The following is a 22,689-nucleotide window of genomic DNA, read 5'->3' on the forward strand; positions in this document are numbered from 1 at the left end:
ATGATGAAGGGTAATACAAGAGAAAATATGTTTTGTTTTCTCTAAGTAGTTGTACACTTTTTATAGTCTACTCTCTGCTTGTTAATTTTGAGGGAAATACCTGTGTTCAAAGCCAGGGTGTTACAATAGAGTTTAGCAATCTAAATGGCAACAGTAAAATAAAGAATTGTGGCTGGAAAAATAGTGCAGTGGTTAGGGCACATGCCTTGAAACTGAGATGGGTATGATGACCAGAACCCTATATGACCTTCTGAATATCACAGGAGTGATCCCTGAACACAGAGTCAAGAATACATCCTGAGCATTGTTGAATATAGCAGGAGGGAAAAAAGGAAGAAAGGAAGAAAGAAAAAAAAGGAAGGAAGGAAGGAAGGAAGGAAGGAAGGAAGGAAGGAAGGAAGGAAGGAAGGAAGGAAGGAAGGAAGGAAGGAGGAAGGAAGGAGGAAGAAGGAAGGAAGGAAGGAAGGAAGGAAGGAAGGAAGGAAGGAAGGAAGGAAGGAAGGAAGGGAGGGAGGGAAGGAGGGAGGGAGGAAGAAAGGAAGGAAGGAAGAGGTTCTGGAGCAATAGCACAGCAGTAGGGCATTTGCCTTGCATGTGGCCAACCCGGGTTCGATTCCCAGCATACCATATGGTCCCCTGAGTACCGTCAGGAGTGATTCCTGAGTGCAAAGCCAGGAGTAACCCCTGAGCATCACCAGGTGTGACTCAAAAAAAGCGAAAAAAAAAAGAGAGAAAGAGAAAGGGAGAGAGAAAAAGAGACCAGAGAGGCCAGAGAGGACAGAGAACTCTATAAAGCAATGAGAAATAAGGAAGACCATGGAAAAGGAAAATCTTTGAGTTTTCTCTAAACATTGGCAAGGGACTAGGGACTAGAAGAGAGCTCTGCGGGATCTGAAGGGGAGTAATGATACTGGAGGGTAAAGTAAGATGGAAGAGGCATCATGGAACTGGCAGGGTGGAAAATGAACTCAAGGCCATCCGGACATAATCCAACTGGGAAATGGGATGATGGATTGAATGTCATTAATAGGCATAGACACTTATTAAACTGCTTCTCTGAGTTTGGTCCGGTGCCAGAACATTGAGCCATGGAAGATAAGGACTCTGCCCGCAGGATTCCATGTCTCAGTGGTTCACTCTTCAGCCAATGGTGCTGGTCCTAGTGACTCCTGGAAACACTTTTATCTACAGCTATTCAGGCCCGATTGTGGAGGAAGAGCTACTCTCTTTAGGAATGGGACAGAGGAGTCTGGAGGTCTAAGTTTGTTTGGGGTCTCTTAAGAACATCACTGTCCAAGAACCACAGCTGCCCTGTAATTAAGGGATTAAATCAAATAAGTAACTATATTGCGAAGAGTGCTGAGAGATGTAGAGGAGGGAAAGGATCTGGGTTGATTTAGAAAATTGGTTGAAGGAGATAAATTAAAACTTGGAAAGTGATTTGATTGGAAAGAGAAGTCAAGCTGGGGAGAAGAGCTTTCAGAGCTCTTTGACTGAAAGGCAAAGATAAAACCTTACTAATTCATGGAGAGGTGGGGGGCATGGAGATGATAGAAGGAAAGAAAGGAGAGGATTTAGGGGAAGTGATTTTGAAATTTTTAATTGAGTCGACATGATTCATGAAGTTACTTATAGTTGAGTTTTAAGCATACAATATTCTACCACCAATCCCATCACCAGTGTCAACTTCCCTCCACCAACGTCCTCAGGTCCTCTCTAAGTCCCTAGCCGACTTCCTGGACAGACACATTTTAAAGTTTGGATCTCCTGCTTTCAATGTTGTTGCCTCTATCATTTAGATGTATAGATACACCACCACAGGGGAATAGTCTTTTAGGTAATTTGGACATTTAGTGATTTAGTGTAAAGCTGTAAGAGATGTTAACCAAAGAAGCAGAAGAAAACAGTGAGTAAAAAGACCAACTACTCTGTGGTGAGGCCATTAGACACTAAGGCTTGATGACACTGAAACCATCTAGGGAAAGGAAAAAGTCTGGTGGTAACTGCTTCAGGGAAACGGTAGGGGAGACCAGTCTCCAGACTTGATGGTTAAATGACTAAAGTCTTCTATGAAGTTTGGAGGTGAAAGAACAAACCAAATATTAAATTGAACACAATTTAAAAATGATTAATGTTTTTAATTGGAAAATGGTGTCTATATTCAGATAATTATTCAGATAATGAAGTCAGGAGAGAAGTGGAAAATCAGTGTCCTGATGACACATAATCGGTGTTCTGATACATATGTCTCTGAAGAAATGGGGCGGAATGCAGGAATAGCAGTGAAGGATTGTGGAAAATAAGGGTTGAGACAGTGTATACAGTATACAGTGAGTATATGGGGGGAGGAGTGAAGATGACCTCAAGCCATTGATAATGAAGTGAGAGCTCCAGTAGGGTTCTGAATGCAAGATGATAAGAAAGAGTAGGGGCTTCCATTGTGCACCAGCTTCTACTTTGGGAACATTATCTACTTCTTTTCTGTAAAACTAGACGATTTTCTCTAGTGACAGAAGCATGTATGTTACAGTTGCTGATAGGACCAGTTTTCAGTTCTAACTACACAGTAAATTGCCTATCCTGGGAGAGGAGGATTTCTTTTACAAAGTTACTGACAGCCAGTTCTCACCTTCTGGGGATTGGTCTAGAATGGAGTTTGGGCATCAGGAAGCTCCCCAGTTAATCCTGTTTTCCACTTTTGAAAACCATTAGTCCACAGAATCTTAACAACAATTACTGTGTGAATATGGCATTCAGCTATGATGTTTCCAAATTAGAAGGCATGTGTAGTGCATCACATGGCAGAGCCTGGAAGCTACCCGTGGCATATTCGATATGCCAAAAACAGTAACAAGTCTCACAATGGAGACGTTACTGGTGCCCACTCGAGCAAATCAGTGAGCAGTGGGATGACAGTGACAGTGACAGTACAGCATGTAGGTCATCCTATTAATCAATGAAAATAGAATTCTAGTGAGGTCAGTAACATGTAGAAAAGTTTATCAGAGAAGCATAAATTGAGAGAGTGGAAAAGAAAAGGTCTGTTGACTCAATCACTTGCTCATCCGCATAGCTGTGAATTCAGTCACCCAACAGTCCCCTGAGTACCTGTCACCCATCAAGTGTCACAGTATTTCTGGAAAAGGAGTACAAAATGGACTTTCCCTTCTATTGCCCATGTCTAGTTCAAGAAGGAGGAGAAGGAAGTAAAAAAATTGCAATTTTATGGAATAAATATAGTGGAAATGGACAGCAGGCATTGTGAGTATACAGTTGGGAGATTTCTTACCCAAATAAGGGAGATAAGAGAACTGAGACCTCTTGGGGATGGGCACAAGGGAGAGAAAGATGGGGTAGCATTGTAGCACTGTCATCCCATTGTTCATTGATTTGCTTGAGTGGGCACCAGTAATGTCTCCACTGTGATACTTGGTACTGTTTTTGGCATATCAGATACACCACGGGTAGCTGGCCAGGCTCTGCTGTAAGGGCTGGATACTCTCAATAGCTTGCCAGGCTCTCTGAGAGGGACAGAGGAATCGAACCCAAGTTGTCCATGTGCAAGGCAAACGCCCTATCTGCTCTGCTATCGCTCCATTCTAAAGATGGGGTAAATTGTCATATATACGGCAGAGAGTCTCTTGCCCGCATGCCTGGCTGTCTTCCCCGGGACCCCTTGGAAGGGATGGGCTCCAGCTTCCCTCCCCACCCAGAGCAGAGCTCCTGGCGGTCGAAGACCACCGGAACCTAGCTACAGCCATGCTCGAGGTCCCTCTCCACATGTTCGGACAGGCCTCATGCATGAAGGTACCAGCAGAGGAACCCAAGAGTGTGTAATTCCATCAACAGTCAACACCCATAGACTTAAAAATGAGTTCCCAGAAGCGAAATCTTGTAGCCTACTTCTCCCTCTGGGAGAAACTGGCAAGCTTCTGAGCATTTCCTGCCCACATGGGACAGCCTTGCAAGCTTCCCATGGTGTATTCATATGCTAAATCCAGTAACAAGCTGGATCTCATTCCCCTGACCCTGAAAGAGCCTCCAGTGCGACATGGTTGGGAGGGCCGAGTCGAGAGAGACTTCTAAGATCTCAGGGAAAGAACGAATGGAGAGGTTACTGAGCCCGCTCGAGAAATCGACGATTAACATGATTTCGTGATTGTGATCGTGATGTGTATGTACATTTATATTTATAACTTTAATCATGTTGGGCCTAAGGAGGCAAGGAAGGTTATTGGAATTTGGGAAGAGAGAGAACTCGGTGGAAAAGATAGCAGTTACTTCATTTGTTTCTGTTTGGACCACACCCAGCTGTGCTCAGAGCTTACTCATGACTCTGTGTTCATGGATCACTCATGGCAGGTTTAGGGGATCATTTGGGGTGCTGAAAATTGAATCCAGGTTGTCCATGTGCAAGTCTAGTGCCTTACCTGCTGTATGATAGGCCCCACTGATCACTTTATTTGGTGAAAGTGACAGTCCATAATGACCCCAGAGGAAAGAACTAGGGCATTTTGTATCTCTACCTCATTCTTGGACTTTCTTTTAATCTCCTGCAGGTGCTACTTTCAAAAGTGAGCCCAACATAGGACTCATAGTACAGTGAAATGAGCAGTTCAGAAAAGGGAAGAGAAAGTATATAGAGGGGCTGTTGGAATGTCTAGACCACCCACTATTGTATGGCTCATTCATTTGTTGGGTTAGTACTTACTGCTGGCTTTTATCTCTAATATAGTTTGGTAACTGTAAATGTGTTTAGAGGCTAGAGCTAGTCATATACCAGATGAAAACTCTGCCCTCAAGTGAAAAGACAGAAAATAAATATGATACAAATAGTAGTGAGATTTGTTAAGAAGAATGCAATGTGAAAGAGGTAGAGGATTTGGTGGTGCTTGGATTTGAAGCTAAATTGATATGACCCACAAAATGGCAAACAGAAGAGTGAAGTAGGCATAAGGATCAATAATGTTGCATTTGATAGTTCAAAATAATTGACTAGTAATTTGATACTGTTACATCAGACTGTTGGCCATGCCATTTTTCTCAACCCACCATATATCTTGTACAGTGAATTAGTTTGAGACAGATAGTTATTAACAGTTAATAGTTTAGTTGACAATTGAGACAGAGATAAATATGCCTGTGTTAATAATGAAAGTTTGTTCCATGTAGAAAAGTAGATATTATAGAGACATATATAAAAATGTTGGTACATTCAGATAGTTTGCATGTTTCTTGCACCTACGTTTTCTAGTAATACATAAGAACTGTGAGAGGCAATAACTACTATCTGGACAGTATATCTTTTCCCCATCTTTCCTTAGCTAGTATAATAAGCATTTGAAGAGTGTTTCTAGAATTTAATTCTTCCCAGTCTTATTAACTTAATCTTTGTTAGATATGGCCAGACACAAATGGTCAGTGGTATCTCTAAGTGAATAACGTGGAAACCTCAAAGTAAGTTCTCTCAGTTGAAAAACAATTCTAATTTTCCATTTGACAAGGACATGAGTTTTGACCAGGTTGATTTATTTTGCAAGCTGCATAAACAAGAATGAAGGTACTGAGTTGATGGTGATTCCCACTGTTCCTGTTTGGAAGAACTTCAAATGAAGCTGTATTGCTATTGGTTTTCCTGGAGAGGTTCTCTTCTATGTGTATGGGGGGAAGGGGAGGCGTATCATGTAAACAGTGTGGTAAACATTGCTACTTTTGGAGAATAAAGGGTGGCCTTTTTTGATTGTCTCTGGAAACAGAAAAGTTAGTCATGGAACTTTGCATGATTTATTTTCCCTGACAAATCTATATTTATAGATTTTCAGGAACTCTCAGAATTTTGTCAAAACAGTCTGACCTCTAAGTTAAAAATGTTAATAAATTAGTTATAATTAGGCACATCATTTTTGCATTCTTTGCCCCAGTCACCAGCTACACAGTCTCTTCTCTCTTCCCAGTTGCTTGCCTGATATTTTTCTTTTGCTCTTACTTGTCTTCAAATTGATTAATTCAACACAGGAACACTACAATAAAAATATGTCACACATTTCCAATATCCTTGGCTGTTTTTTTCTATACATGTAATTTTGTATATTTTAATATTTGATGTAGTTGCACAAAATATTCCTATGCATCACAACTCAATAGCTGAAAGAACTGTTTGAACTTAATTTTTAAAATTCTCTTCTCAAAAACTAAATAATCTCATAGCTTTGCTAATGTGTATTTAATTTTATAATCTCTGAAGGAAAAGTACTATCTCTTTATTTTGTTGTTTACTGACCCAGTAATTAATTTTATTTTTTCGTTGCTAATTTCCTGTGTTTGAGAAATGTCGGGTGTTTTCTGGTCAAATGTGAACCTGTGCCATGGGAAGGCTCCTACATGCAGGACATAAGTCTACAAAAATGGCTTTGGGCTGAAGGTGAATTAAAGTGGCTGTTTCTTTGCATCTCACCTCCATCTCCTCTCTTCCAGCCACCCAGTGTAAACACAGTGCTGTGTACGACACCTGTGGCCCCGGATGTATCAAGACCTGTGATAACTGGAATGAGATTGGACCATGCAATAAGCCTTGTGTGGCAGGGTGCCACTGTCCTGCAAACTTGGTTCTTCACAAGGGACGTTGTATCAAGCCAGTTCTTTGTCCTCAGCGGTGACCTTTGTTCTACTCTTGAAAACTTTGAAACGGGGTGTCCTTGACACTGAAGTGGAAGAGCCAATGAAGGACTGCAGTCTGCGTGTGCTGATTGCCCAGATACACACAGAGTATATATGTGTACATATATAGATATATAGATATATTCAGAAACATTTCATCATTTATATAAACTATAGGTGGATTGTTATATGTATATTTTTTGCTATGAGGCGTGTACTGTTTCTAGGATCCTAACCTGTAAGCCATTGGAAATGTATAAATAAACTGGTGTTTTTAATTTAATAAGGCAGCATGCAGACATTCTGGAGATCTCTCACATCACATGTATTTGTCAATTTTTAAGAGAATTCTTAAGAAACATTAATTTTAGCTTTGAATCAGGATTTGCACTTGAATGGGAAATGTGTTTCTCTGGAGAAGGGAACATTTATTTAGGGGCATTTCATGCTTCCAAAGAAAGGAATGAATGCCTAGAGAGATGGCTAATGATTGGCTAGAGGGCACAATGATGCATGTAAAACAAGGCATAGACTGTTAGACTTTTTTGGGTCTGATATTATTTTCAAAACTGATTGGCTACTTTTGAAGAAATGTATGTTTTCACTGGAGCTTAACAAAACAACCAAACGATTCCTTGCTCCCTTTGCGTATTCCATGACTCTCCTGATTACATGTGTGTGTCTCATGGGATATCCATTTCACTGTGAATTATGACATTAAGGTATTTTGTTGACACATAATTTTTATTGATTATGAGCAGATATTTGGAGAAGCTTTTCCACAAGACAAATATCCATTTCTCTTAATCTCAACAATTTAGAAGAGCAAATCTAAAGAACCATCCATTTGGTAGCTTCCACATATAAAATGAAAGCCTTGCATTATTTCTAGAGGATTCCCAGCCCAGTGCTATTTAGTAATGGTTAGTATGCCATCATTAACCAAGAGAAGACTTTTACTGCCCAGTTGCTCAGTCCAAATAAAGAACAGTCTCTGTGCTCTAATTTCCTCGTGAGTTACTACCAGTCATCATGTAATTTTCCTGACTTTTTGCAATTGAGTAAGTTAAATTGTCAACAAAACAAGCCCCACTGATGTCTAAAAATGTTCTGCATTGTAGTAAATAAAGGGAAAAATTTAACTGATACATTTTCGATTTCAAAGTGTGCTATTATACTTTATACTTCTTTATACTTGTAAATGTTATGTTATCAACTTCAGGTTTGTTATTTTAAGATTAAATGATATACAAACATTTCTTGGACCACACCCAGAAGTGCTTACAGCTCACTCCTGACTCTGCACTAAGGGATCACCCCTGGAAGTGCTTGTGGAATTAAAAGCGGTGCTAGGAAATAAACTAGGGACAGTCACATGCAAGGCAAGACCCTACCCAATATACTATTTCTCCAGTCCTTTGATATATATTTTATATGCCTATCAGTACTTATTTTTTATGAATAATAGAAATGCTTGCAAACTCCCCAGATTTTGACAGCATGTTGTCATTGCTTATTAAGATATTTATAGATTTTTAAAACATATAACTACCAGATAAAGGATTAATTTAGAAGTTTCATATGATTACCTCTAGTTCTTATGAACTGAATAAAGACTGGTGTGGTGGTTGGGGAGCCAGGGGACTGGCTGATACTGCCTTGCTTGGTTGGTAAACACCCTCCGTGATCAAGTCATCGCTATACTGCTGTACTCAGAGAGAGAGCCTTGATGTACGAAACCTGGACACCAGTTGTAGCTTGCAACTTTGTTTATAAATTTTGGGGACCATATTATTGTTTATCTGGACAAAACGAATCAGTGTAGTGTAGAAGCATCGTTCAGAATCAGAAAACCAAGATAGTCACGACTGGTGAGGTTACTCACACAGCAATCTGAGGCTCTGCAAGTCGCCAGGACGTTACAAACTTGGATATCCTTGATTTCCCTCACTGCTCTGAAGGGAGAGAGAAGGAAACCCTATTGATTCCTTGTGGTTAGTTTCTTTTGTGTATCTTTATTTAATTACATTTAAATTATTTTCTAGTTCACGCTAGGTTACCCCTTGATGCAGAAGATGTATTATTAAACTTGAGGAGCTTATTTACTGCTAAGATTCTTCCATTTTGGGCAAGAGTGCAGAATGTAGTACAGTGGGTAGGGCATTTGCCTTGCATGCAGCTGGCCCAGCATCCCAGATAGTCCCTGGAGCAATTGCCAGCAGCAACCTTTGGGCATCACCAGGTGTGTCCTAAAACCTAAAATCAGAAAAAGAAAGATTCTTCCAGTTAAGTAGTAAATAACAGTCGCTGATAAATCAGGCTAAGTTTTATAAGGAGTTTCCTATTTGACATTTTAGATTATGACTAGACAGACGAATAATAAAGTCTCTTTTTCATAAGCTAATTTAGTCAGTTTGATAGCTTGATAACACATTTGTGCAATGTATCTTATATAGAATTTAGTTTAGTCTTTGTACCTATTTCATTCCTAATCCTAGAATAAAGACAAAAGAGAGAACAGAGAATTATTAGGATTGACTAAACTAGATATCTGTTTTATGGGCAGTGAGAATTTGAGCTAAATGAGCCCTTGCTTATTCTGGTTTGAACCATGGACTATAAGCGCTGACTTTGTCTAATAATGGATTATTCTGGACATATGCCAAGTGTTAGGATCATAGTTGTTCTGCCTTATTGATATGGATACTCCTGCAGAATTAGATGACTGGGAATGAAAAGTTTCTACTTCTCTCCTTTAGGGGGAGGCTTTGAGGTGGGGCTCACATACTCCTGACTCTATGTTCATGAATCACTCCTGGAGGACTCAAGGGCAATATAGGTTGACAGCGATCAAAACCAGCTGCTGTATGCTAGGCAATTACTCTATCCAATGTACTCTCTCTCTAGCCCCTCAACTTCTTTATGCACAAAACCCAGGTTAGCCATTAGTTTGGTTCCATTATACAGTCAGATAAACAGAAATGAAATGCAAAAGATGAGTTAATATTGTCATTTTATCATTATAGGATCTCTACTTTGAGGACGGGCTGGAGAGATAGCACAGCAGGTAGGGCGTTTTCCTTGCATGCTCCTGACCCAAGTTTGATTCCTCCGCCCCTCTTGGATAGCCTGGCAAGCTACCGAGAGTATCTTGCCTGCATGGCAGGGCCTGGCAAGCTACCTGTGGTGTATTCGATATGCCAAAAACAGTAACAATAAGTCTCACAGTGGAGATGTTACTGGGTGCCCGCTCAAGCAAATGGATGAAGAATGGGATGACAGTGACAGTGACAGTGACTACTTTGATGACATCATTAGCTAAATACCCATGATAAAAGCAGAAACTTAAAGAGTGTATTACTTAGTCTCAGTAAAAATGTTATTTGCCCTCCCCCTAGTGCTTGAATGTCTTAAGCAAAACATTTTTGAAATGAGAAGAGAGATGAACATTTCTAACAACAATTTTTGTTAAAAGGGAATCCACAGTTTTTAAGCACCCCCCTCTTCTCTCCTCCCCACATCCCTAGAGTGTTTCCTGGACATCTGGCCAGCTGCCTATCAAAGGGCACCTGCCATGTACCAGTGGTCGAATAGCAACTTTCCCTATATGTGGAGAAAACATCCTGACTGGAAAACTCTCACTTATGAGGTATCTTAGGGGCTCATAAAATCATGGCAAAAACATTCATGATCCAATATTCTGCATTGGAAAACACAACCTAGTAGCTTATTTTTCTCATACAAGAAAAATCAGACTGTGTCTCATTGCTGCAGCAGTTCTGGCAGTTTTCCTTGTTGAGTTTCTGTCCACTTCGCTGCTCTTTGTCATTCACATTCATCTGGATCTGACAAGAATCAAGGATTCGATCTGGGAAGCTCCGGTGTGGAGAAGGAGATTGCCCTAGAGGATAGGCGCCAAGATATTTTAATTAGCGATCTCATCCAACATAACCCTCAGGGGCAAGCAAAAACAGTCTCCAATTCTAAATCCTAAAGCACACATCTTTTTGGAACCCAGGACTTTCATTCTGAAAAATGACAATGTTCAGGTAGCCAAGAATGAATAAACAAGAATAAACAAGTCCTGATTATGTTGATCCTAGTTCTGGAGGGAGTTTTCTGACTTCAGAACCCCATTACCATATATGGCTTAATTAAATCAATTGAATGATAAAACACTCACTTGAGATCCATATTTACTGTCCTTTTCTTTTATATTATTTTTGTGCAAGCCAGCTTTGAAAAGATTAATGTGGAGGAAAAGGTTGGGAAATTTACATGTAGAGATACATCTTGAAAGAGTTTCACCTGGTGACACAGACCAAGAAGATGGCAGGGGAGTTTCCTGCAGAAGATAGCAGGGGCACAGGACAGTCAAGGTTCTCTGTGCTGGTGGGTACCCCAAGGGTAAAGTGACAGGGAGGAAAAAGCAAAGCAGGGTGCAGAAAGAACCTTATAGTTATGCTAAACTGCCTGGGATGTACACAATGGGGTGGTTCTTCCCAGAGTGTGTGTGTGTGGAGGAGGGAAGGGGGTGTCATTATGCATTCAGAAAATAATACTTGTCTGGGTTATTGTGACTTGTGTGTGACTGATGGTTGCCAGCCTGTCACTGGCAACAGCAGTGGGAGAGCAGATTGATACACATTTTGCTATCATAAATAAAATGTTTTCTTTACCTGTGTTGATTTAGAAGCAGGCACTGTGAATATCAGGGTTAGACACAGCTCATCCTAAAACAGTTTCTGTCTGGGTAGAATTACTTGTGGTAAGCTGGCACAGAACAAGGTTGATCATGGCATCTCGGAAAGGCACATTTTGGGTCTTGTGTTTGGAGGAGGCTCAAGGAAAACGTGCCAGAGAAAATGAATCCTTAGGTGATGATCCTTATTTGGCTAACTTGATAGGCCCCACCCACCTCAGTTAAGAGGCGTGTGTGTGTGTGTGTGTGTGTGTGTGTGTGTGTGTCTGTGCACGTGTGGGCATTTATGAATATAGGTATGTGTGCATTTGTGAGGCTGTATCTGCATAAGTGGGTGTGTATGTGTTCATGTGAATTTGTACATGTGAGTGTCGGGGCAAGGTAGGGATGATATAACAGGCATTTAAGGAACAAGTTGCCATGGATACAGAAAAACCAAGCAGACTGTTCAGGGCTGTAAAGACAACTCGACAGCTTATGGTGTAGGGAACAATGGATTTTTGATATTTCTGGGGTGTGGGGAGTTCACAGGACTTTCGGTAACCGCAGTGCAGCTCACACACCCTGAAAGGTCTTTACAAATCCTCCTTGGTTCCTACTGAGGTGAGCCAGCAGAGGCTTTGAGTAGATGCTTGAGTTTTATTGTACACCCTTTTGTTTTCGTGTTTCCTTTTGTATCTTCTGAGAATCTGTAGAGAACAGAGGCTTCTAATGAGACCATTCCCTGTAACCACGCATGTTGCCTGATCTCTTCTCAGACCCTTCAGGCCCTGATTGTGGAAATACAGTACATTGATTGTGAGCGGGAAGTACGTGGAGCCCAGCACTTAAGTAGCACAGCTTAAGCCACAATGGCCAGAAACTCAGATCACTTCAGATGTTCAACCTGAGTCAATTCTGTCATTGTTTAACCATTCAATGTTGTGACCCAGATTATGGCTCAAAACCAGACATAAACTACTTTCTTCAACTGGAACTTGGCCAACTAATTAATTCCTTCAGGAGTACCTATAGCACTGAAATTTGGCATTTTAAAAAATATGTGAAATGATGTAAAAGTTTCACTGTGGCTTTGGAAATGTAAATGTCATCTATTATATTGTCATTTCCAGTTTTCTTACATGCCACTTAAGTAGTGAGATCCTGTGCCCAGGGGGTGGATCAGTGGCTGACAGTGCCTGCCTTGCAAACGATAGACATGAGCTTGATCCCTGACATCACCTGCATGGTCTTGGATCCTGGCAGATCTTCTATTTGGGAGCTCCCTCACCACAACCAAGTGTGTGAGCCAGCACCAACAGATGTGGGTGAGCATCATAACTAAATTGTGTGCCCACCAGTATGCACCAGAACTAAGACAGAGTGTAGTACTGTGGCCAGGAGTGTGACCCCAGTGAGCACTGTGCAGATAGCACCTGGTGTCTCCTATGAGCAGATGGGCATGAGCACAACTAGAGTTTAAACACAGTGGCAAAGATGTTCATATAATGGGGACCATCGTAATGACCCCTGGTAACAGCAACAAAGGGAAGACAAGGAGGAGTATTAGGAATCTACATAAGTAAATTTGTGAAGAATTGAATGTTTTTTTTTTTACTTCTGGATCTGAACTCAGGAATAATTCCTGGTAGTGCTCAGGGGACCATATGGGATGCTGGGGATCATATCTTGGTCATCTGTGTGTGCAAGGCAAGTGTCCCATCCACTGTACAAACTCTCTGTTCTCTGTATCCTTCTTGAATGAAGAATTAAGTAAGCTTGAAGGCAGCAGACCCGGGCTGGCTAGCTGGCTCCCTCCCCATGATGAGCCCATCCCAATTTCCAACCTCAGAACCGATTACAGGATATGTGCAATAGGCCTATGACCCCATGAAGAAGGTAATTCAGCTCAGTGTGCATTCCCATTGCCTTCTCAAAAACATTCAGAGTAGCAGGAGTCTGCCCTATAAACCTTGCTTAATCTCTGTTCCTGGAACTGACGGGGACAGCAGATGGGAACAGGAGAGAGAAAGGGCGGAAAGCATGTTTGCTCGTAGAATCCATCACTCATCTCCATTCTCAGAGCCTCAGGAGGCCATAGTGTTGATCATGTTGTAAAGCATCCCATACTCAGCTCAGGGAACCACATCTGGGAAAGGTCTAGTCTCACCATTAGAATAGCTCAACTAAACAACAGTATTTCCACATTACCTCTGCAGCATCTGTGGACTTCACTATTCTCTGAGGTATGCTGTGAACAGTCCTTCCAATGTGGTCTCTTAACACAGGAGATCATCCCACTTAAATATCATGGAAGACTCGTTTAAAAGATCTAAAATCCATGTTGCTTTGCCAGTCATTTGTGCAAGACCACCTTACCTCTCTTTGCTTTGCCTTTGCCTTCGTCCATAGCCTGACTGTGTAGTTTTGGTTAGAGGAGATAAAGATGGAGACCAGAGCAGAGCTGGGCACTGTTTGCTCTACCAGGAGCGAGACTGAGGGTCACAGAGGATCTAGCAGCTTCATCTTTTGTTTGAAAAGGGCAGCCAAGGAGAAAAAGCATTTTGAATACTAATTCAATATGTATTTGCTAGTTATGTCCTTTGATTTGACTCAAGGGAGAAAAAGTCAAAGAACAATATGGTACACTTAATTTTGAATACTTTTAGTAATTTCAGTTATCTTGTTAAGTAACAGTTAATTTCTTTTACTGAACTATAATTGATATTTAATATTATATTCATCTCAGGTATACCATAAAAGGACTCAACATTTGTATGTATTTTTTTTTTGCTTTTTGGGTCACACCCAGCAATGCTCAGGGTCACTCCTGGCTCTTCACTCAGGAATTACCCCTGGCCATGCTCAGGGGACCATATGGGATGCTGGGAATTGAACCTGCGTCAGCCGCGTGCAAGGCAAACGCCCTACCCTCTGTGCTATCACTCCAGCCCCAACATGTATTTTTGAATGATCGCAATAAGTCTGGTTCACATTTTAATTTTTAACCTCAAAAAAGCTTGATTCTAGTTTGGGGAATTTTGTATTTCAATATATTCTACTAAACACAATTTGTTTAATGTTAGCATTTTTCTATTCAATTGACTTCAAGTGCATGTTTTGAATGTAATCTTCAAATTATATTCAAAAAAGCTTGTTTATTGAAACCAGTTTCTTGATTTAGTGTTCTAATAAATAGAACAACAGATACGCTAATTCACTTAGTCTATCTGTTTTGAGGTTTTGGAAATGCTGACCATAAATAATGAATATACGTCTTATTTTTCCTCTCAAGAAAACTTTATTATCTGTGTGTCAATAACACATGTAGCAACTTTATTTGTTATTACCCCTCTAAGCATGAGACACAACTCTCTGTACACTGAGTGAAGCCCAATGTGAAGGAAGAGGGTATGAAGCAAGTAGCGAAGATGCAGTGCATAAAGCCAAGTGCATCTTTCTGCTGGATTATTCAGAAGTTGACAGATATGGATTCATTTCAGTTGTTTTCAAATGAAGTAAAACCCAGTTCTATGATTTTCACCCACAGAATTTCAAGACCTAACCCCCATAATCTTCAGAAATATGTCTTAAGACACACAGAAACAGGATCCCATTTCTAAAATCATGCACTGAGCTCCATCAAAGCCATGCTCAATCACCCAGGCCTATAGGCTGCCTGAAGTAGGGACACATTTCCACACAGCCTTGCAGTGGCACTAACAGCACTTGACTTGCCACATGAACACTGAATGGAGAGAGATGCTTCAGGCCTTCTACAGAGGTAGTGGGTTTGGGTCGTATATGCCTGGGAATGGGGTGCTATCAGATGTTCCGTGAGCCTGTAAGACTGGTTTATTCTTTCTGTTCTTGCTTCTTCTCTAGTAGAGAAAGGAATGGCTTCCCTCCCGGACCATAGGATTTTAGAATTTTTAGCATTCAGCACCAAGGAAATTCTTCAAACAGGAAAAATAGGCCACAGTATAGTTTTCTGAGATTTTTTGCCCTAGCAAGAATAACACAGACTGTCATATCAGCTATTGATTTGTGCCATCCTCCCTCTGGAGTGACTCCCTTCAATTTTCTGCTTTCCCACTTCCTTTTGCTTCTCTCCTTCTAACCTCCATGTAGCTGCCTTATGCTTCTTTCTTCCGTCTTCCTAACCAAAATTCCAGGCTGGTTTCTCTTCCTGGCACCATATTATATTCCAGTACTTTCTCATATTATGAAGTATTTTCCTGGCCTTAACATGAAACTAATCAGGTTCCTTCTTCCCCAGATAAATTGTCAAAAACAGGGTTACACCTCTCTGCAACCTATGAATTATCAGTTTCTAGTTAGCATATTTTCTTGAGCAGTCTGGTATTTGACATCTTTATTAATCAAGTTTTAATTGAAAGGGCAGGTGGGTGTTCTGATATCTCCATCAATGTAGAAAAAATATAGATACTAACTAGAGAAGAGGAAGAGGAAGAGGAAGAAGAAGAAGAAGAAGAAGAAGAAGAAGAAGAAGAAGAAGAAGAAGAAGAAGAAAAGGAAGAAGAAAAGGAAGAAGAAAAGGAAGAAGAAGAGGAGGAGGAGGAAGAGGAAGAAGAAGAGGTAGAAGATGAGGAAGAGGAAGAAGAAGAGGAAGAAGAAGAAGAAGAAGAGGAAGAAGAAGAAGAGGAAGAGGAAGAAGAAGAGGAAGAGGAAGAAGAAGAGGAAGAAGAAGAAGAGGAGGAGGAACAGGTAGAAGAATAAGAGGAAGAGGAAGAAGAAGAGGAAGAAGAAGAAGAAGAGGAAGAAGAAGAAGAAGAGGAAGAAGAAGAGGAAGAGGAAGAAGAAGAGGAAGAAGAAGAAGAAGAAGAAGAAGAAGAGGAAGAGGAAGAGGAAGAAGATTTAAAAAAATAAGACTAACCAAATTTCTCCTCCCTGATATTGGACCCACACCCCTTTCCGATTAAGACAGCAGAAGAGCAATTCTGCAAGGACTTTCTTCATGTGGTCCTGGATGAAATTCTGGGATATGACATCAGAGAGCAATTAGAGGCACACATTTGTGGCATATCTTAAAGATAATATGAATTCTTCAAGAAAATAGTTTTCTGATCAAGGATAATATATGGAATGGATTTGCCCTCTCTAGGCAAAATGGCTTTTCTCTCAAGACAAGTTAAAGTGAGTTAAAAAAATTATTAGTGAATCACTGTGAGGTACAGTTACAGACTTACAAACTTTCGTGCTTGCATTTCAATCATACAATGGTCAAGAGCCCATCCCTCCACCAGTGCCCATTTTCCACCACCAATGGTCCCAGCATCCCTCACACCAACCCCACCCCATCCTCCCCCCACCCCACCCTGCCTCTGTGGCAGGGCATTTCCTTTTGTGCTCTCTCTCCTTTGGGGTGTAAGACAACATAAAGTGAATTTTAATGATTTCTTTTGTTCTTTGTTGTGGGCTTTCATAGATTATAGGGAAAGAATGGGAGCTATTTAAGTTCTGAATCAAAGGAGACTAGTTTTATCTTCCTTCTGGTCCTTATGCATGGGATGGACCACATGGATATATAAGATTACTTTTTCATTACCTATAAGGACATTCTAACACTCACACACACACACACACACCAGGAGAAATTCATTATGCCTTTAGGAGTTTTTGGATAGAATTTTGTGTTCCATCTGACCTTTTGTTTGAGATACAGAATTTCCTGAACAATAAAAATGTAGTGAACCAGCTCAAGCTGCTTGTCAAATTGCAGAGTGGAAACCTCAGCTTACTACAAATTGGTCTAATTAAGCCCTATTAAAATCGGTACCCTGGGGTGCATTTTTATCCCTTGCACAATGGATGACATTGCAGATTTCCACATACAATGCAGGCAAGTCAGACGCTTTTATGGGTGAATTTTCCAAATGGGAATAGCAAATGTGCCAGGGACAGCATCTCCGCTGCACATGGGGACATATAACTGCTCAGTAATTGCAGTTTTCATTTGGGTAAATTAAATGGAAATAAAAACAGAAGTCATGTCCTGTCTGCAGTTATGTGTCAGTCTCCAGGCTCAGGCTGGGGCTGTCAAAGGTGTTCCTGGGGACATCTCCCGCTACCATCCTCTTAGTTCCAAATGCTTCTCATGTTGCTTCTCTTTCCCTTTTCTCTGAAATCTCAGAATGGATCTTGATAGATGGAAGAGGATTCAACAGACAGTGTCTCTCTGCTAGGCGGTCACACTGAAGTGGATGAAGGTCCAACCTTCATCCAAGCCTGGTTACTCCACTTCAAGGACACAGCCGCAGTTGGAACATGAGGAGGAGAGCATGAATGAAGAGTTATTGCAATATGAGAAATACTTTTTTATTGTGCTCTGGTAGGGCTGGAGTGATAGCATAGCGGTAGGGCTTTCGCCTTTCATGCAGCCGACCCATGTTCGATTCCTCCGCCCCTCTCGGAGAGCCCGGCAAGCTACCGAGAGTATCGCGCCCCCACCGCAGAGCCTGGCAAGCTATCTGTTGTGTATTGAATATGCCAAAACAGTAACAATAAGTCTCACATTGAGAGACGTTACTGGTGCCCGCTCGGACAAATTGATGAACAACAGGATGACAGTGACAGTCTGTTCTGGCATAACTTTATCATCTTTATTGTCCCCACCAAGGAAACTGTGGGATGTAGACTTTTTGCTGGTGTTTGTGAACAGGAGGGGTCCTCCCAGTCCTGAGCATCTCTGGAGATGCTTTTCTGTGTGCTGTTTGCTCCCAACTCTTCACTTTAGGTACTTGATAACTCAACTTTTCACATATTGTACACAAGGCCAACTCTTCATTCATCACCTACCTGTTCCCTTGTCCTGGCTTCTGCATTTCAGTACGTGGAGTTACATGAAGGCTTTGGGAAGTGCATTCATAATCAGTGCTGAGGAGTGGGGAAGAGTCCAGTGGAAAGAGGGAAATGCCCACGGGTGTCTGATTGAGCAGTTTTGCCATTATCAACATGGCAAGGCTCTGTCATTGTGTTCTTTACAGAGGTAAGTGTGCAGGCTTTCTACCCATCTCAGCGGCACTGCTCAGAGCTGTGAGAGGTTGACTTCCTGATCTACTTCTGCAGGCCCCGGAATTCTCTGGAGCAAAAATAAAGGGGACAAATAAAGTGCAGCCCAGGGCCACATGCTGCCAGGTGACAACCACAGAGCTTGTTGTCACAGCAAATGTAGAGCCAAAAGGTGGGTGAAGAGGTTCTGAATGTGCAGTGCCATGTCTGGGAGTCATTCTTGACTATGCACTTTTTTTCACCTCACATTCTGTTCACCACTTATTTCTTTTCTTTTCTTTTTCTTTTTGTTTTTTTTTTCTTTTTTGTTTTGAGGCCACACTTGAGGGTGCTCAGGGGCTGCTTCTGCCTCAGTACTCAGGCAGGCTCCTGGGACCATATAGGATGCTGAGGATCAAATCCAGGTCAGCCAATCCAATGCAAGCTTTTTACTCTTGTACTATTACTCCTATCCCTCACTAGTAATTTATGGTGGCTCCACTTGTGCTAAAGGAAGTTACAGTCTTGGCTGGTTCTCATTTTTAAAATCATAGAGTCTTCTGGAGCAGGATAGTTGCAAGACCAAGAAGAAGATATCAGTAATGTTCACCTAAAATGTGATACTCTCACCAAAATCCCCAGTTTTAACTAGGGGAAGCTGAGCATAGTGCCTTGTCTTATATTCCAAGTAGCCTATAAATAGAGCTGAAATGTCAGTGGAGGCATTTGAGGGAACTCCAACCACTAGGCTTCTTTTTGCACAAATATGAAATTTTTTGTTTGGAAATCAGTAAAATTTTTTTCCGTGACAGTAGCAAATTTTAGCGTATGAAAAGAGAAAGACAAACCAGAACTAAAGTATTTATTTCATATTCTAGATTCTTGCACACAGCCACACCATCATCATCATCATCACCCTTTTGATTGTTGTGTTTCTCAAGTGGTCTCAGTAACGTCTCCATTCGTCCTAGCCCTGAGATTTTAGAAGCCTCTCTTTACTCGTCCTTTGTAATGGATTGGAGCATTGGAGGCTCTTTCAGGGTCAGGGGAATGAGACCCATCATTGTTACTGGTTTTGGCATATGAATACACCATGGGGAGTTTGCGAGGCTCTCCTTTGTGGGCATAAAACTCTTGGTAGCTTGCCTAGTTCTGGGAGAACTAGGCTATACGATGTCTTCCAGGAGCTTGGTTTTATAGTCTCTGGATGTTGGTCGTTGGTGAGATTACAGGGCGCTGGGGGCAGTCCCTGGGTGTGACCGCCTAGCTACTGGAAAATGGGGAATCTGGGTGGAAGAGGCCCAGTCCTGATCCAAGCAGTCTTGGAGGTCTCAGCCCTTGGGCCCACACATCTGGGTTCCTCTGCTGGTTCCTTCATGAGTGAGGCTTCATGTGTGAGGCTCGTCCAGACGTGTGGAGAGGGGCCTTGAGAATGACCGTGGCTGGGCTCTGGAGGTCTTCAGTCATGGGAGTTCTGCTCAGGGTGGGGAGGGAAACTGAAGCCCACCCCCTCTGAGGGGCTCCGGGGAAGACAGCCAGGCATAAGGGACAGAGACTCTCAGCCACACCACCAGGTAAGAAAGGCAAGTAGGATGCATAGCTTTGGGCTGGGAAGTTAACTGGTGAGAAATGTAAGGATCTGGCTCTGGATAACCAGAGAAGAAGGTGGGCAAATGTGGTCTATTGGCCAAATTCGACCACTGCCAATTTTTATATATGGTGATTTACTGAAATACTGTCATTTCTTAAAGTTTATCTAGCATGATTGGAAGAGAGTTGAGGTATTATTATAGCCTACAAAACTACAATTTTTATTATCTTCATATTTACAGATGAAATTTGTCAATTCCAGCTTAGAGAGGAGACTCACAAATGTATCCATTACATCCACGAACCCAGCTTAATTGAATTCTGGTACATTTTGTAATTATAGAACATTATATGATCAAAAGGTCTTAATCTAAGACAACATAAGCTTCATGATCTTTTATACAGTATAGTATCGAGGTTATAGTACTGAGGTTAACTATTCTATTTTACTTTAAAACTTCTTCGTCTAAAGAAACATAGTAAGGAAATACCAAATGGCTAAAGCCAGTGGCAGTGGGGGGGGCTCAGAGAAAATGGCTGGGTCTACATAACTGATCTTATCATGGGGGGAGATTAGGGACGTAATGGCATGGAGGGGAGAGACCCTGAAACAGTGGTGGAGGAAAGGGAGCACCTTGGCGCTGGCATGTATCTATCTCTAGCATGAATAGGAGTGTAAACCATGGTGCTGCGAAAAACAAACAAAAGCCAAAAAAAACCAACCAAACAAAAGCCATTGACCCCCACCCCCCACACACAAAAACCCCAACTTCTTAGCCTAAGGAGATACTCCAAACAAATCAGTTAAATATCAATAATATGGATATAATTTTAACTCCCCTGAAAGTATAGTACTTTTTCATTATAAAGAAATGTAAAACAAACAAGGAAGTAAGAAATCCTGAGACTTGAATTCCTGTCCTGGTGATCACTGAAGCTAAAGCTGGAGCTAGACCTCTGCCTCGTACCCACCGTGTCCTCAAGCCTCAGGGGAGACAAGGACACCACTTCAGGACCTTCCTTGAATTAGGAAAATGAGTGGGAGCCCAGAACTACCTCTTAGAAACCTCAGGCTGAAAAAGGAATCTTCTAAGTGATTTCAAATCATGCATGCAACAAAGGGCAGAGCAGGTCAGGACGTGACAGAGTGAGAGGTAGGACAGGCCACCTCAGGTCCTTTAGTCTTCTCTGTGAGCCTAAATAAAAAATAAAAAAGTAAACTAGGAGACTAGGTCTGGTCTCCTAGTTTACTTTTTTATTTTTTATTTTTTTGGCTTTTTGGGTCATATCCGGGGTTACTTCAGGGGTTACTCCTGGCGCTGCACTCAGGAATTACTCCTGGTGGTGTTCGGGGGCCATATGGGATGCTGGGAATCAAATCAGGGTCGGCTGAGTGCAAGGCAAATGCCCTACCCGCAGTCCTATTGCTCCAGCCCAGCCTGTCCTGGTTTATTTTTGTAGTTGTTGATGTTCAATTCTTTTACTAAAGCTTGGAAGAGTCACAGGTATTGTTCTGTTCGGCCTAATAAAAGTCCCCCTACTTATTCTTTGTGATGTCAGCAGGACTTCTGCAGATAGTACCAAGAACCTGCAATTTACAGTGGGCAAAAAGGTAACATTATCTTCTAAGTTTCCTCTAAACATGTGGTGTGACCTTGGAAAAATTGTGTAATCTTTCTGAACCCTCATTTTATCAACAGTAAAATGAAGGTAATTTATCCTCATTAAATCATCAGGAACATTTTAATGAGATTGTATACTTCATCCTCACCATCCTTTTTCTTACTCTTATAAAAATAGATCACTTACAAATGGATTTTAAATAATAAAGCAGTGTATTATAATTTCCAAGAGATGAGTTTGGTAGGTCTAGTGTCAGATTTATATTTTTAGACTTTGTAATATATATTATTATATATCCTATATATATATATATATATATATATATATAGCACTGTAACACTGTTGTTCCATTGTTCATCAATTTGCTCAAGTGGGCGCCAGTAATGTCTTCATTGTGAGACTTGTTACTGTTTTTGGCATATTGAATATGCCACAGGTAACTTGACAGGCTTTGCCATGCGAGTGGGATAGTCTTGGTAGCTTGCTGGGCTCTCCAAAAGGGATGGAGGAATCAAATCCAGGTTGGCTGAGTGCAAGGCAAATGCCCTACCCATATAATCTCCATACACATGCACACATGCACACACACTCCATATTAGATAGGAGTTTATCACTCACTTCTTTCAGCAACTGCTCCCATGGTCTAAGAAATACTTTTTAAGTATTTAAATGCAAAACTTAAATCTTTACATTAATTAAAAGAAACATTTTGCTTAGGGAGCTGTACACAGGAATTATCAAATGCTTTGGACTTCTCCAATGCATTTTATTTTTTATTTTTTTAATAAAAATTTTATTTTATTGAATCACCATGTGGAAAATTACAATGTTTTCAGACTTAAGTCTCAGTTATACAATGCTAAAACAACCATCCCTTCACCAGTGCCCATATTCCACCACCAAAAAAGAAGAAAAAAAAACAAAAAAAAAACAGTATACCTCCCATCCCCCCCATAACTGATAAATTTCACTTTACTTTCTCTTTACTTCGGTTACATTCAATATTTCAACAGAAACCTCACTATTATTGTTAGGACTTCCCCACTAGAGTCAGACCTGTTGTGAAGAGATATGAGGTCGGCTATTGCAGCCACGCAGTTTTGAATTTCTGTACTTTAGCAACTAAA

The 22,689-nt window shown here is 41.2% G+C and overlaps 1 protein-coding gene across 1 annotated transcript in view; it reads left to right on the plus strand.

Annotated features, from left to right (window-relative positions):
- Positions 1 to 7,803, plus strand: part of BMPER (BMP binding endothelial regulator) — a 321,842-nt gene extending 314,039 nt beyond the window's left edge. The window contains exon 15 of the mRNA XM_004606953.2: positions 6,475 to 7,803. Within this exon, the coding sequence (XP_004607010.2) occupies positions 6,475 to 6,656 (182 nt within the window). The 3' untranslated portion in view covers positions 6,657 to 7,803. The remainder of the gene's footprint in view (positions 1 to 6,474) is intronic.
- Positions 7,804 to 22,689: the final 14,886 nt, after the last annotated feature.

This window comes from Sorex araneus, chromosome 1 (assembly GCF_027595985.1).
Source record: "Sorex araneus isolate mSorAra2 chromosome 1, mSorAra2.pri, whole genome shotgun sequence".
Lineage (NCBI taxonomy): Eukaryota > Metazoa > Chordata > Mammalia > Eulipotyphla > Soricidae > Sorex > Sorex araneus.